Source organism: Gymnoscopelus braueri (genome assembly GCF_963280865.1).
Source record: "Gymnoscopelus braueri genome assembly, chromosome: 14".
Taxonomy (NCBI): domain Eukaryota; kingdom Metazoa; phylum Chordata; class Actinopteri; order Myctophiformes; family Myctophidae; genus Gymnoscopelus; species Gymnoscopelus braueri.
In genome coordinates this window covers 31,043,000-31,059,366 of record NC_137619.1, presented here as the reverse complement: position 1 = coordinate 31,059,366, position 16,367 = coordinate 31,043,000, and the positions used below count along the sequence as shown (strand labels likewise).

General features: G+C 44.3%; 1 protein-coding gene across 3 annotated transcripts in view; it reads right to left on the bottom strand.

Annotated features, from left to right (window-relative positions):
• bicc1a (BicC family RNA binding protein 1a) overlaps positions 1-16,367 on the bottom strand; it is an 84,679-nt gene that overhangs the window by 48,872 nt on the left and 19,440 nt on the right. For all 3 annotated transcript variants that reach the window (XM_080449885.1, XM_080449886.1, XM_080449887.1), the window contains exons 2-3: positions 14,609-14,655; positions 3,270-3,339 (exon numbers count right to left, since the gene is read on the bottom strand). In XM_080449885.1, coding sequence (XP_080306011.1) covers positions 3,270-3,339; positions 14,609-14,655 — 117 coding nt within the window. The remainder of the gene's footprint in view (positions 1-3,269; positions 3,340-14,608; positions 14,656-16,367) is intronic.

Sequence of the window (16,367 nt, the reverse complement as noted above, 5' to 3'; positions counted from 1 at the left end):
CCAGCCTCACGGGGTTTTTCCTCGCTCTCAAACAGTTCGGTGCTCGGTTTCCGGGTTGTTCTGTCTCGATCAGAACATACAACACCGCGACCATGTGCTATGTCAACAAGCAGGAAGGTTTGGCCTCCCTGGTGTTGGACGGATTGGCATGCGAGATGGCGCTGTGATGCGACTCACGTCTCGCGTCCATTCAGGCGTTCCAGGTGCCGAGCCTCCTGAACGAACTGCTTTATGCTTTCCCACCAATAGAGCTGATCCTCCCCATGTGGGGGAGGGTCAGGCTCCGAGGGTTGTTGATGTTGCTGGTGGCCCCAGCATGGGACACGTAGAGGTCAGGAGATAACTCCTCTCCTTCACGACGTGCCTTGGGCCCTCCTTGTCGGCAGGGACTTGCTGCGGCAGGGAGGGGGGACGCCCTCAGGACCTAGACCTATGGGTCTGGCCCGTGAGAGGGTGAATTTGAGCTCGTGTGGCCTTCCCCCTGACGTGATGGCTACCATCCAGGGCGCAAGGGCCGTGTCCACGAGGAATGCTTACGAGGTCAGATGGGGGTTGGAACAGTCACCAGTGGTGGTGGCTTTCCAGGCCTCGATGTGTAGCATTCTTACTTTCTGCAGAGAAGGCTAGATCGGGATTTATCCTTCTCAACAGTGAAGGTGTTTTGGGGCGGCCATTTCGCTTGCCACGGAGTTTCGATGGCAAGACGGTGGGCCAGCACCCCTTGGTGCGCCGGTTTTGTGCGGCGCCAGGAGAGCCAGGCCGGGTAACAGGCCACTGTTCCCAGCCTGGGATCTGACGGTTGTGCTGGAGGCACTATGCTGTCCATCGTTCGAGCCTTTTGAGTCTGTGGATCTGAGGATCTTTAGTCTCAAAACGGTCCTCTTGGTGGCCCTGTCTACGGCTAAACGGGTCAGTGACATGCATGCACTCTTGATGAGTCCGGAGTGCATGAAGTGTTTTAACAATGACAGGAGGGTTTTGCTTAAACCTAACCTGACGTTCGTTACCAGGACCGGGGTGGCCCCGGATCCGGGTGAGTTGGTAGCCTTCCATCCGCCTCCCTTCGTTTCGGCGGAGGATAGGCGGTTGCATTGTTCTGTCCGGTGAGAGTTGAAGCTCTATTGTCAGAAGACAGCGGCCAATCGCTCATCGACGTAGCTCCTTGTCTCTTTTGGGCCTTGGGGTTCGGAGGAAGGCGGTCAATAAGGCAACGTTTTCTAGATGGATCCGAGATGCCATTAGGTTGGCTTATGTGAGTAGTGGTGCCCCTGTCAGAGGGTCTGAGGGCTCACTCTACTAGAGGCATGGCTACATCCTGGGCTCTCTACAGGGGAGCTTCGATCCAGGAGATCTGTGCAGCCGCAAAATGGGTCGTCCCAATCGACTTTTGCGGTTTTCTACAGCCTGGACGTGGCGGCGTCATCCTTGGCGCGCGCGGTCCTAGGCGTAGCGGCTGCCTCCAGGCCAGTGGAGGGAAGGGAGTAGGCTTGGGGCTTTCTCCCTATTTCTCGACTTCCTCTGGGGTTTCCGTGGGACCAGCTGGGCTGGCTCCCAGGAGATGGGGCCCTGTTCCTCATATTGAGTTATGAGGCAGGCTTGTGTCTGCCTGTTAGTAAATAGGCGGACTCTGGAGTCTGTCAGGGCCTAGCTTGATTATCTATCCCGCATCCCAGCCCGGTGGGTTGGGGGCGCCCATGGGGCCATAGGTCACGTCCAGGGGGGACGTGACCTAGGAGCTGAGGGACGTGCGGGGTTGTCAGGGTTGTGTGGCTCATTACCTCAAGGGGGGTTTATGAATCCCATAGTGAGTAGTAAACGGAGAACCGTGGTAAAACTAGAGGTTACGAATGTAACCCCGGTTTTAGTAGGTTCGGAGTTTACTACTCACCAGACACCCCTTTCTGTGCGCATTTGGCATGCAGAGAGGAGAATGTTAAGAGGAAGAGCCTACGTCACGAGGGAGCTTTATACTCCCGGGTCTTCCGGACTCGTGACATACCCTTAGCCAATCAGTATTGGCGTCGGGAGCGTGTGTGTTGCTCTGTGTCATCGCCTGAGGGCGCTGATATCCCATAGTGAGTAGTAAACTCCGAACCTACTAAAACCGGGGTTACATTCGTAACCTCTAGTTCTCCTTACCTCTGTTTCCCACCCTCCCTCTCTCTCTCTTTTCCTACTATCATCCCATGACCCCAGGTTGTTACGGACCACATGGTCACATACACATGTGTTTCTTCTCTGGAACGCAAAAGAATGCAGCACACACATTCGCCTGTAAGATAACTGCAAGTGATTAGCTAACATTCTTCCCCTCCGCTCCTCTCGGTTTACGCAAGACGGGAGAGAGTCTTGACGGCCGACAAATCATAGGTCAGATTTTTAAATAGTCTCGCTCACACACGGAACAGCATTTCTGGCGGTTTGCAGGTTTTGTGAATGAACACATAGTTGGTGGGGGGCGGGTAGCTGCTTAGTGATGCTCTAGGTGGAGATGTGTGGTTGACTGCTTTTGAGAGGAAAACTGGTGCAACAAAATTCCAATGTATGCCTGTCAACTTTCTGGTATGGATTCAGGAAGTTACATAACACAACTGGATTTCCACATGTGGTTCGAAAAATGCATATTGGCAATTCTCCTGGGGACAACAGCGAGGGTGCGGGCACAGCAACGAACCCCCCCCCCCTTCCCGGAAGAGCCTTAAATAGCTTCGATAGTATTTTATTGGCAGAAGAATGCTGAAACAACTTGGCTATTAAATACACAAGTCCAGAGAAATTCCAACAACTCCCACAGCCCACTGCTCACACCTCCCCCCCACCCCCCCCCAACCCCCAGAGAGAATCACAAACGCAGATAAAATTACTGAACCAGTGAGGAATGAGAAGTATGCAAGCTTTCATCTTCATAAACATTCAAACATTTCGATTGAGTTTTGAGAGGTGAATGCTAGCGTGGCCTTGAAATACGTCCTTGCTGTCGCTAATTACGTCAATGAGAACATTCTTCTGGTTAAAATAACACAGGTTCTTAATCATTAAACTGACTCAGACGGAGGGCGAACAAGCGAGACAAAGTTGTTCAAGATTCCCTTTTTCTTTCTTTTTTTAGGAATTATTGCCACATCTTTCCCCAGACCAAAGTACTTGTCTTGTGTACTGTGAAATGGAGTGAGAAGCATTGGAGTCAAATGCAGGCTATACAGAAAAGCTTATGCAAATTGGGGCAGTCATTCGGAGCACTGCCTATACACATTAGAAAAAAATTTCACCTTTTTTGGACTTGGCTCCGATCTTCAGTTTGGAGGGCCATGCAATCTGCGTTTTGGTCTCATCCATGACCTGGAACAAAGAAGGGTCATTAGTCATTGGTTGCAGTGACTTGCAGTGCAAATGTGCCATTCCACTGCAAATGTGATTATTGGTTTTAAATATAGGTTATGTGACATTTAGGCAATATATCACCACATAGATTACTGAAAATTGTACTTATTATAGACTCTTGACCTAAATCTCAGCTTCACCTTCATTGTTCGATTCAAGCTTCTAATTGAACATAATTTCTGATTGTCAGTAATTAAATTAAAGTAACATTTTGTTAATTGGATTATTTATTTGACCCAATCCTCCCACACGGCACCTAAAATCTCACCCAAACATAAGCAGGTGCTCTGCAGAAATGGCAGACTAGATTAGCTAGTGGCATGACAGATAGTTTTTATTGTCCAATTCCAGTGTCTACCTGTACTGTACAACAGTTAGTCGTAAAAAAGGGAAAGTTATGATGCTTTTATTGGCAAGCATCCCTCACTGCTCCATTTGATCCAGACGTTAACGTCATCAATGGGCCGTCAACCTGTCAACCAAAGCGCGGTTGTGAATGTAAATGACACGCCTACAGTTATGGGCTTAGTGTAGTACAGATGTGGCTTATAAAACAAGTGGATACTGTATATAGTAACTATGAAGACAAAGCTTTCATTAGATGTATTGCTCTTAACTCTCTCAGTGCCACGCCCCGACATATCCCGAGTTTTTCCCGAGTACCCTCAGTGCCAGCACGAGAAATCCCGAGTTTTTACTTTTGACTGTGGTCGCGCTATTCTGTATATTTTTCATGATCACTTTCGCTTCCTGACTACATCAGACTCACCCGGAGCCGGATGTAAAAAAAAAAATTCATTTCCGGGTCACGTTGTTTTTCTCCGGTGATTTTCGGCCAGAATAGGGAAAGTCACGGTTTTTCACACGGTATAAAAAGCGAACGGAGAGGTCCACGTCTACTCTCTTTGGTCTGGGTGACGATCAGTCATCGTAGTCGTGTATCGCATCGTAATTTAGCCTGATCAACGATTGTCAAAATGTCAACATCCGGTTAGGACCGGATATGACGTGAGCCTGTTTGGGAGGGGGTGAGTGAGCCAGCGAGATCATCAATGTGTCGATTTGTTGCTCTCTACTGGTAGAACTGTATTATGGGTTTAAAACCCCAATCAGATCATTTATTTGAATGAAAAATTACAAAATTTAAAAATAAAAAAAAACGCAAATTCCTGGCAGTTTGGGAGTACTTTATGAAAATACTCTTGGCACTGAAAGAGTTAATAGGTGATAATGCCAACAATGCCAACTGCAGTCTGTCATGAACCCCTAGCTAGTTGTCGCTATTCTGAGCATGTCATAATATCCAAAATTAGTTGAAAATTGCAACACGTTCTGAGCCTGTAGATTGGCTATTTTTGTAGAGAGAAAAGAGGAGGGAACAAGGAATAGGCCCTTGGGGCAGGGTTTAGGTGGTTAAGCCAATTAAACATTAAACACAAGCACCTCAACACAACTCCCAGCAATGTAATACCGCAGTATCATATGAATGAATTTGGGTGCTTCGTGATGGTTAAGCATTGGACAGCGTTAATCATAAGCCTGCGGTGAATCTTCCATGTCTGAATGTGGCTTTGGCTTCGTCTAAACTGCGGACAATGCCTCATTGCTTCTACCAGGACACTGAAACCCCTCGCACTATGCTGTCTTTGGAGCATGGCTATGAAATACAGTCTTCAGCCATCAGTGATTATACACAAAAGGCCTTGCACTCTGAAAACACATACGGGCAAAAAGAGGGTGCAGGTCAGCCGTGTAATGCAAGGAGACCCAGAGAAGTCAAAGTGTTGGAGAAAGGTTTCAGTCCAGTTTAAACATGCTTTCTAACACAAGCTTATATAATGCATCCAGACATTGTTTTATTTCTCCTAGACACCCCCAACCCCATACTGTTCCCTGCAACAAAAAAAATGAAACCTGAAAAATCCACTGAGTCCACTTGGCTTTGGCACACGTGAAAAGTGTCAGCAGCGATCAACGAGAAAACCTTTTGACAAGTCTACTCGTCGTAACCAGGAGCATATGTTCAAAGGTTAAAAATACATGGGGCAGCAGTGTGCGCACGCACACACACTCAAGGCTGTTTGATCAAAAGCCCTTGTCCAACAGGACGAGGGCATTCTGTTCAGTGGTTCTACTATACACATCCCACCTCCCCTACCGTTTCCTCCATCACCAGACTCACCCTGGTCCGGCTTACCGAACACTGAGCAGGAATCAACCAGACTGAGCCCCTGGGGAACATCAGCCGTCTGCTCTGCCTTACCAACCTGTAAAAACTGACGAGCTCAAGTGATTACTATTACTTGCATTGTTGCAAGTGGTGGGCTTGTTTCAAGATATTCTAGTCAAATTATCTTACTGCATTAGCAGAACATTTAGCTGGTTTGAAGACATTTTTTACTTTTTCATGATAATCAGTTGTTTTAAGAAGTAATCACGTAACTCATCATTTCATTTGTTTCAAGTAAATGCATTTAAAAAATATGAAAATTCTTGAAACCAGCCAAAACGTCTGCCAACGCAGACTATTTAATGCATTTTACTACAGTATCTTTCAAGCCTGAATGCAAATTATAATATGATTAAGCTGGTAAGTTTTTGCAGTGGGTTTGTGTTAGTGAAAGGGGAAAAAAGTCTGTCTTCAAATCTCCTCTTATTGAAGAACAAGTCAGGCGGCCCAGAAAATAAGTCCAGATGGATCTGTCCTTGTCCTTCACTTTACATGTTTTCACAGAGGTCCTATCGTGCATGTTTGTTTTAACGCATACCAGGGGTTCGTGTTTTTAGGGTGGAGGAGAAATGAGAGGTCTGGCCGTCTCAGCCACGTGAGCTGGGGGACCCTAGGACCACTTTAGCCCCATTATATGAGCTGCGGCCGCTGCTTAAGTAACCCCGGGAGTCCAAAGTGTTATGCAAGGAGTCACGTAAAACTCACATGGGCGAATATGACCGAGAGAGACACTCTACCAAGTGAACTTTCTCCACCAAAAAGGCTTGCCTGGTGTTGTGCAAAGTTGAAACGCATGGCTGTGTATAAGTCCAAGTTTGTTTTTGCATTATCAGTACTCTCTGGTGGACAACTAGGCAGACAGTGACATACAGTACATTCATACATATCCTCTACACATAACACGCATATAAACAGACCGCTTTGCGCTCGTCTTTTGTGCACTTCATCCAATAACCTGATTTAAAAGCATAAATATGCAGTGCTACAGCAATCCACTATTGCCACAGACACTGCATTGGGATTTGGGACTATTACAAAAAGCAAAAGTGTTTCACATTAATATTTGTGTTGGCTTGTGGCTATGAAACGAAGGCAAAAGCAACCACATCAGTCAAGACAACACCCTGTATTCCGCGTGAAATCGATGCATGAATCACCAAGGGAAATGCTTAAATTCCTCTGGAAGTGCCCTGGTGTGTTTGGTATCGGCTGCAAGTCATTCTGACGGGTGGAGCTCCTGTGGGGCTGAAAGCTGGTCTGGACGACCTCATCTGTGCCTATAGCTACACTTCTCTCTTTTCTTCTGCTGCTACAGACTCTTTGAGACCATGATGGTTGAGTGGAAGGCCCTTCAAGCCTCACTGGGTTTCTAAAACATACTATATAATCCACAGGTTTTCAAAGTGAAGGCCATGGCCTGGTGCCGCCGGGGGGGCATTATTGTCACGTTATTTTCAAACATTTTCAAAAATCAGATCTACAAGCTCACAATCCATCGTGATGCAACATGTTGTAAGCTCACAATTTGCTCTTTTGGCCATTTTCTTTTAAGCCATTTCGCAATAAGTGCTGTGGGCTGAAACCAGCTGCTATAGCTGTTTGGGGGTGCTTGGCATGTAAAGCAATGGGGAACCCCTGATATAATCAACCGTAAATGCTGACCACAAAATAATATCTTAACACTGGAAAGCAGCATTAGGTAAGGAGCACTGACCTTATTAAAGCCACCTGTAAGTGCAGTTTTGTTTTTAGATTTGCTGGTGTAGAACATTTACAACCAAAAACAATGAGTTTGAATTCTCTGTCCTTTTAAACAAAACAAAAAATGTTGTTTGCATTCCTCACTGGAACTCATAAAAGAGTGCGGTCAGCCAAATATTCATTGCAAAACACATTTGTATAAGAAATGTGTCTGTAGAGTTCCTCTTCGCTCATCAGATGTTGGCCCTTGATGCAGGTCTTGGGGCATTATCTTTCTCTAATGGCACCTTAGAATCGTGCCAAGGAGTCATTGTCATACAATCCCTCGACTGTGTTACTGTAGTCACTCCTGGTTTCTACTGAGTAACACACAGCAACATCATATTTTGGATACAGGGAGAATATGGCCACCTCTCTTTCAGACTTAAAAATGGTACAGTATAGCGCCTTTATCCAAAGCGCTTCACATTCACCCGTACACACTGGCACGCTCATCTAGAGCAGATAGGGGTTCAGTGTCTTTTTAATTTTGAGTGGTGCCAGCCACTCCTACACTTGACCGTGTGTGTGTGGGTCCGTCCGTCCGTCCGTTTGAGCACGGCCTCAACAGCTGCAGCTGATTGCAACACAAGGATGCAACCAGTTACACTAATTCAAAGGCACCACTCTCTTCACACTGGGTGTGATTTTTTTATTTGATTTAGAGTAGCCAATTATATTTGTACCCCTTTTTCTCCCCAATGTAGTTGTTACAGTATGCCAATTAATTCCTCCCCACACACATCTCTGTGTTGTCACTGCTGTCGTATCCTACTGACTCACCACCTGCCAGTGAGGAGCCCCCACCAGGAGGACGTAGAGCCTTCGTCCTACTCCTCCCGCTCAACACTCTCCACTGACAGGTGCCGCCCTAGCCCGTAGGAGTACGTGCAATGACCGATATCACCCTCCCCGCCCGGCTTCCCTACCCCGAACACGGGCCAATTGTGTTTGTGTAAACGCACGACAAAGCCGGATGCCCCACGGTGGATTCGAACCCACAACCTCCGTGGTGGTGGGCAGTGACTTTACCACTGCGCCCATACTTTGACTCTTAACACAGGAGGAGCCATGGACCGAACCAGGAACCTTATAAATGAAGCATTTTGTATGAATGTGATCACTAGTATCGTCAGTCACTAGCATTTTCAAGTCTAATTTATCAACGGAAAAGTCAATTTTGTCATATGGCACATTTTTGCTGATAACTTTGTACAAATTAGGCTTTAACCACTTTGAACCTCTTTATAGAGGAAGGAAGATATTTCCAAAATCTTATATGATCATTTCCCCAGAACCTAACAACACACTGAAAATAGCAGCACTAATGTGAGGTGTTCCGAGTTGTAGATCGGCTATTTTCACATATCATTGTACAAGGAAGTGGTTAAGCATCCACAGACAGTACACCAGTGTGTACCAGGCCTACTGACTCTAGTCTGTATGGCTTTTCACACAAGCAAAATCTAGGCTCCAAACCAACATCTGATAAGCCCCGTTTTCCTGAGTTTAGTGCTAGTCCTAGACAGGAGAGATTGCAATCTACATCATGTCGTCCCCTCCCCCTGTCTTCAGTATTGAGGAATCTATGAGAGCATCATACAGTACAATATATCAAAATGACCCCCTGTAGCTAAATCTGATTTTCCCTCCGTCCATCAACCAAAGTCACATGTTGACTCCGTCAGCTGCATGATCCAAAAACACCACATTTCTGGAACATTATGTTCCTAGTGATGTCGAGGAATTCCTTTACACCCCCTCCCACAATTTTCTCCCTCACCTCCCCGATTTTTTATTTTTTTTAATAAGTCTCATGGGCCCATAGCAGAGGTTTCTGTTTTATGTCACAATGGCGTTTAGCTCAATTCTCTGAAAGGTTGTTATTCGGGCAAAATGAATTCTCTAACTCTCAGAGGAGTTTCATTAAAAAAACACTGTGGCAAATATATACTGTAATAAGGACCCTCAAAAATTAGACAAAACAACAACAAAAGCCCACGTTACGGCACAATATTTAAAAAAAATACATTGTTGATGAAATTATGCAACAAGTGTTAGCCATAAAGCAAAGGAAGAATTATATCAAACCGGACCAGCATACATTTCTAGATCCAATTATTTCCAATCCTGTCCAAGAAGGAATATGGAAATGCAGTTAATACGAAGCAGAGCGGAACGTACGCAAGCATACAGTAGGTGGAATAATGGTGCTTACGCTGAAAATGACAGCCGTATATTGATACAGGTAAACGCAATTATATTTTCTTAAAGAGTCTTAACTTATTCCTGCCGCCCTCTTCACTTTTTTCTATAGGGTTTTGTTCAGTGGAACTTGTTTCCTGTCCAGCGATGCTGTTTTTGGCAGGAACTCGCAGATGGGAGTGATTTCTGGCAGACCACACACCATTTTAAAGGGTGGATGGCGTTTATTTTTATGAAGAGGCCGTCAAATACCTTTCAAATAGGTCAAGATAATTGCACAAATTAGGTTAACTATACATTTAACGTTCCATTCTGCCTTTTCTCTTCCAATCTGCCCTGTTTTGAAAGGAATAAATGCATATGAATATATATATATGCAGGTCTATGATTGTGATCCGTTTCATGGCCAGCTAGACCTTGGGGGGGGAGGAGATGTTTGGTTCATAGTGAGGTGCTAGGTGCAGGTAGACATGTGCAAGGCTGTAACTCAAATCAAACAGGATGTCATTAAGACCCGTGTCATGAAAAATGGCACATATGTTGCACACACGTGACTCTGTGTGCATGTGTGCGTGTAGGGGGGGGGGGGGGGCACAACAGCAAACAACATGGCAGGAGTAAGACCTGCTTCCTGTCCTGTCCTGCAATGGTGCAGCTGTTGATTCAGCTGGGATATGCATGCGCGAGTGCATGCGCGAGTGCATGCGTGTGTGTGTGTGTGTGTGTGTGTGTGTGTGTGCGCGTGCAGTGTTCTGCATTGAGTTGAGAGATGGCCTGTGAAGAAAAGGCAGAAATGGGAGCAGCACAATAAGCCATGTCCATCCCCACGGGATTTCAACTCCCACCATGAGCCCTGTGGCTGTGGGGTGTAGACCTCTCTACCTTAGGGCAGAGCTAACCGTGTGCACAGGGCTGAGAGAGAGTAACCTGCGTTACAAGGTCACCTGCGTAAAAACATCCTACCGTTTAAACGCATCAGGAAGAGGATACTCTGCATGGACATGAGGAACTGCTTTACAGTACATGCAACCACTAAACTTTAAACAGACATATCTGTTTATGTGTTCTGCTGTGATAGCACTATATTTATCCAATCTTTTACAGAATTTGCTACTTTCTCCTTCCTCTCACCGTCTTTAATTTTCTGGCAAACCAAACATACGACCATGGCAGTTAAACGGTTTCCTCTTTGCTCCATCTCAGGGACAAATTGTAGATGGTAATTCAGGGCTTCTTAACTAATGAAGCAGTTTTTGTCTGGGCTGAGATCTGAGTGCATTGGCAGTTGTATATCAAGCCTGGCATTATTTACAGAACCACAACCCTGGGGAAGGAGTAATGGATGGTGGGGGGGCGATTGAAGGGTGCTGGCTCTGGGGCCCAAAAGCATCTGTCACCTCAATGTTTTTCCAAAGCTTCTCTGTGGTCCATTGCTATCTGCTCTAAAATGTCCCTTTTTTCAGATCATCACAGGCTCACGGCCCAATGGTGCATGCCATGTTATCCCACTCCAACAGTTACACCTGAATTATACTTAGTTGCGCGTGAGTGTCATGCACCGAAAATAGCTGATCCAGTGTACAAGCTCACAGCGTGTCCCGCTGCAACGCGTTGTGAGCATGTAGATTGGCTATTTCCAGTGCATGACACCCGTGGCGTGCACAACTACACATAACTCAGGATTTAGAAGCCCGAAAGCTAAACTGCATTCATTGGTCCAAGGTTTTTTTTGGTGTCAGCTGAAAAATCCCCTGTTCTGTACATTAACTGCTCAATAGTCTAAGAGAGAAGACAATAAGAAAACAGTGTGTGTGTGTGTGTGTGGGGGGGGGGGGGGGAGTTCATGAAAGAGGCAAAGAGGAGAGCGTGAGAGAGACAAAGACAGAGGAAGGAGAGGAACATGTACGGGAAGAGGGAGATTCTGTGGGCCACGGGGATTGACGTTTGGTTCATTTCTCAGCAGCGCCGCTTTCAGCATTGTGATCCCACTTTGTCTGCAAGGCAAGCCCTGCTGCTTTTTCAGTGACTAAAGAAAGTGTTTGACAAGGAGGGCGGACTGCCTGCTCTCCATTATAAAAACGTTGCTCTGGACTCAAAGGAAGTCAAACAGACAGTGAGTAAGAGGGTTGATTGACCACAGAGACCAGGCCAGGGAGAGAGAGCGGTGGATTGTTTTGTTTTCACTCTCAATAGTCAACTGCTGCACTCCACATCTTTGACTAGAAGCAATAGTGGGCCAACAGTCAAATAAAGTCTTGTAAAGTCTGAAAATGTTATGTATGCTTGTGTACAGCTTCACAGATGATCATATGTTTGCTTATACAGTATGTGGGGGGAGGGAGGGATTTGCAGTGTTTAGAATGTAATAAATTAGTCTCAATAAGTGTGTGTGTGTGTGTGTGTGTGTGTGTGTGTGTGTGCCTGTGCGCATGTGAAAGTATAGGAAGGCGACCAACTAAAAGTTTCCACTTTCGTCAACTTCAAGGCACTCTGCACACCTCATCCATTTACTTTTGAAATGATCCCCTCAGATCCTGATGTCAGGGTGTGTTTTCCCGTCTTAAACTGGGTGTGTATGGTGATCATGCTATCAGAGGGCAGCTATACAGAGTTAACCAGACGGAAATTCTACAATAAAAACATGACTTCAGCGCAGCGCTTCCCAGGCTGCCAAGCATAACAGCTGCACTATAATGTATAATTATTGACAATTTAACCTCTAATAAGCACCATCCTTACAAAAGAGCTGTGAAAGTATCCAATTCGGAGGCTTTGAAACCATCACTAGCCAAGCCAAAGCACCAGTGCTGACTACACTGTGTCAGCTGACTATGTTGAGTGAGCTCGATACTGTCAGCGGATATCTTAAGCTTTAAACACCACTGTTTTCCCCAAACCAAAGCAAGAGGCCGAGACCAAACACATCCAGAGTTCATGTTTAAAATCCCGGCGAGTGGAATTTGATGGCGCCTGGTTCGCATTTCTTGGTTTTTGAGCACGACTACGGGGAGACGGGGACAGTTAAATTGCCTCTCTCTTTGACATTTCAACTCAGCTTCCTGACCTCCTAACAGAAAATAGAGACGGAAAATAGACAAAAGGAGAATGCTATAACAAACCACTGTCCATCATTCATTTCATTACAGTCCATTAACAGACTACAGTATAGAGGGAGTTCAAGCTTATCCAGGAAACCAGATTTTAAACAGGAGCCAGTGAGCACAGACACAAGGGCGTTTACTTTCACATAATTATCAAGACACCTACTGTACGTAATAACTGGCATCAAAGTTCAATTATGTCTCACGGAAAACCTTGAAAATGATCTCTGATCACATGACACAAAAGAAAAAAGATAACAACCACATCTACTTTCTACACACGCAGAAGACTCATGCGTATGCATGAGTCTAAATTCATGCCAACACTTAAAATGCAGGTTATGGTACGATTCTTATTGGTGTGCGCACATGTTGCATTTTGAAATGAAACTTGAAGACATACTGTACAGTACAGCACTTAATTAAAGCAGTATTTTGGATAACAATGGTAATGCACCCAAAAAAGACTTTATTTCTAACGTTTACTCAACCCGTGATGTCTTGAATACAAGGAGAATTTGTTTGTATAACATTCCTTCTAAAAACAAAGAAAATACTTGCTTATTTGAAGTAAATTGAGGCCAAGATTAACAGCAGCAAAACTATATCAACAATTGGATTATAAAGTCCAAAACAACACTCACAGTGTGATCCCAAGTGTCTTCTATCCAGTAGAATATCACTACTTTTAAAACATCACTTTATGTTGCAGAAATTTTACTTTTTAATGAACTTTAATTCAATTCACCGTAAAGGAATGTTATAGAAACGAAAATTCTCCTTGTATTCAAGACATCACAGGGTGAGTAAACAATAGATGTTAAGTAATTATTTGGGTGAACTTCTCCTTAAAAAGTACATAACCTAGCCAATATACAAATATTGGCTGCATAATGAGACTTGCACATGTTGTCTTTGCTTGCATCTATCGCACACGATGGTTTGAAATAAAAAAAAGATGAGGGGAAAATACACCACAATGCTCATCAGTTACTGAGAAGCCACACGAGATGTCAATCCTACTGCTTGGAGTTTTTGTGGGCATAAAATCAGTATAATGTACAATCCCTTGATAAATGACGAATATTATATGCTTCTCTGTCTTAAAGAAAAAATGTTCTGGGGAAGAAAAAAAAGCGACCTCAAAGGCCATATCAGATCCAGGAGGCTTCTTACCGCAAAACCAACCTCTTTGCTCTACAGTAGTTTTTGAGTGTATCGACCAGCCAATCCTCATTATATTTGCAACAAAGACTATTTGGTGAGACAGCGCTTGGCATATAAACGCTTTCCTGTTCTTTCCCTGGGAAATAAAAGACTAAACTTTAATTGTACAGAAGATCTATTCTATACAATGACGAGCTGAAACAGGCACTGAGGTCAAAAGTGCTCGTCAGATGCATTGCATGGTCAGGTTTTACATCGGTACCATTCCAATGCATTTCTCTTACGTTTTGATCCGCAATTATGACCAACTGGAGACACAGCTGACATCTGCTCCCTTACAACTGTCTGGAGCCAAGTTCTCTTCTCAGTGGGTTAGAACACCGTTTCACAAACAGTGGGTCAGGACCCTTTTGTGGGTCACGGTCCCATTTTTATGGGTCACGAGTAAATATACTTTATCCCCCGTTTTTTTTTCTTTTACTACAGAAAATGTGTAATTATTATTAAAACATTTTCAAAAATAAGAAAAACACGTTCAGAAATTAAATAGAAAGTTACATAAAAAAATGCAGAGAATTTCTGAAACTTCCAAAAAATCTAAGAAATTCTATAAATAAATAAATGTTTATGAGGTCGTGAAAATAGTAATTTTCACTAGTTTGGGTCCCGGGGAGACATCAAATTTCTCTTTTGGGTCTCGAGCAATAAAGGTTGGGAACCACTGGCTTAGAACATTATCCCAAAGCGATTGCAAGCACAGTCCGACAGCACACCATGCACTCACCTTCTGAAAGAAATCCTCTCCGCCATTAACTCGACCCTCAGAGGCAGCTGTAAGAGAGACAGAAAAAGAAAATGAAAAACAATGTACAGTATAACCACATGGAGCCGTTCAATGTTAAACATACAGTGTAACAGTAACAAAGCCAAAAATCATGCTCGGGTCCAGGAAGTGTCAGGGTATTACGATCTTCACATTATTATGACCGGAGCTTTGTGGATCACCATTCCTTAGGGTGTTGTGGTTGGCCTCGTCTATTGATATCACTCCTTTTTTTGTGATTTTCTGTAATCCCTTTGCTTGGGTTACAGCTTCAATGCAATAAATTGACGGATCCAGTGAAAACAGTTTTTGGTAGCTGTTAATGGGTGATGATCATACCACATTCGGACGTGATTTTCACCTCTTTTGAATGCTACTGCACTTCTTTTTAAATAAAAAACATTAGTGTCTGTATTGGATAATTTATACTTTGTTGCACGATGTCGCATTGTGACACATTGTGAGCCTGAAGATCTGTTCTTTTCAGCCAGCGACACCATCATGCAATGGAGCATAAATTGAGTTTTGGATAATAGTAGGGCTCACATGAACTCAACAGAGCTACAGGACCAGGCACCTGACTGACATTGAGCAGACTACGAGGCCTCTGTCGTTTTAAAGTAACTTTCCAGGGAAAGAGAGAGAAAAACATGGAGCTCCCTCATCTGGTATAGTAAGTCGAACAGGGACAGCGAGCCAACCATCACAGCGAGTCAAGGCTTTGTCTCACCCGTCACATCTGCAAGTTCTTTGGACTGCGGCAGGCAGCTCTCGTGATGTTAAATACATAACTGTACTCCGAGGAGAATTCTAGTGTTCATTTGGGAAAGCTAGTGTGTGCTGGGATGGTAATGATGCATTTCAGTCAGTGTACTCAAGATGGTTTTAATGCTCTGAGCAAATCTGGGTCAGCAGCGGAGCTGGTATGGCTCTTACTGTCATAAATAAATACTGGTCTCGGCGTAATGACAAGAATGTGATGTTATGATTAGGTGGACCAAAAGCCCCACCATGTTTCAGAGAACAATGCTTTTAATTATGCTTTTTAAATGACCAAGACATATCAGCTTTTAGAGTGATTAATGGCCTAGATGAGTTGGGTGGAAACGTATTAATGTTGGTTGAAATCTATACAAGCATACAGTAGAATGATACTTTGCGCTACCACTATGATGAAGGAATATCGATCATTCTTTAATGAGGTCACAAGTGAGCTTGTAGACCCTATTTGGTGTGGTTTTACCCCATTAAGACCTGAGGCCGATTCTACACTTCTAAATCTGTAGTTCCTTCCTAGTTCTCAAGCTTCTCCGTGCCAAGGACCCCCAAAATGTATTTGGCCGCGGACCCCCATCTGAAAATGTTTTGTGCCAGGGACCACCCCAGAATTGAGGAGGTGTTAAAAAAAATCTAAATGATTCGACATTTTTCGAACACTTTCAAGATTTTTCTAAAATAGCAGATATGCAAGCTCGCAGCACGGCCCGAAGTGACACACTTTGAGCTTGTATATCTGCTATTTTTGAGAACCGTTGTTCTAAACCAGTATTCTAAATCCTAAGAGTTTTCTGAAAAACTTATGTTTCTATATATAGATAGCTAAAATCTAAAATCACAGATGCTTTCCCGGTTTTAATGGGTTAATGAATTCAGCAACATAAACTGTACAACATACTATACAATTTCGTTCAAGACATCGTTGGGATATACAGTACAAATG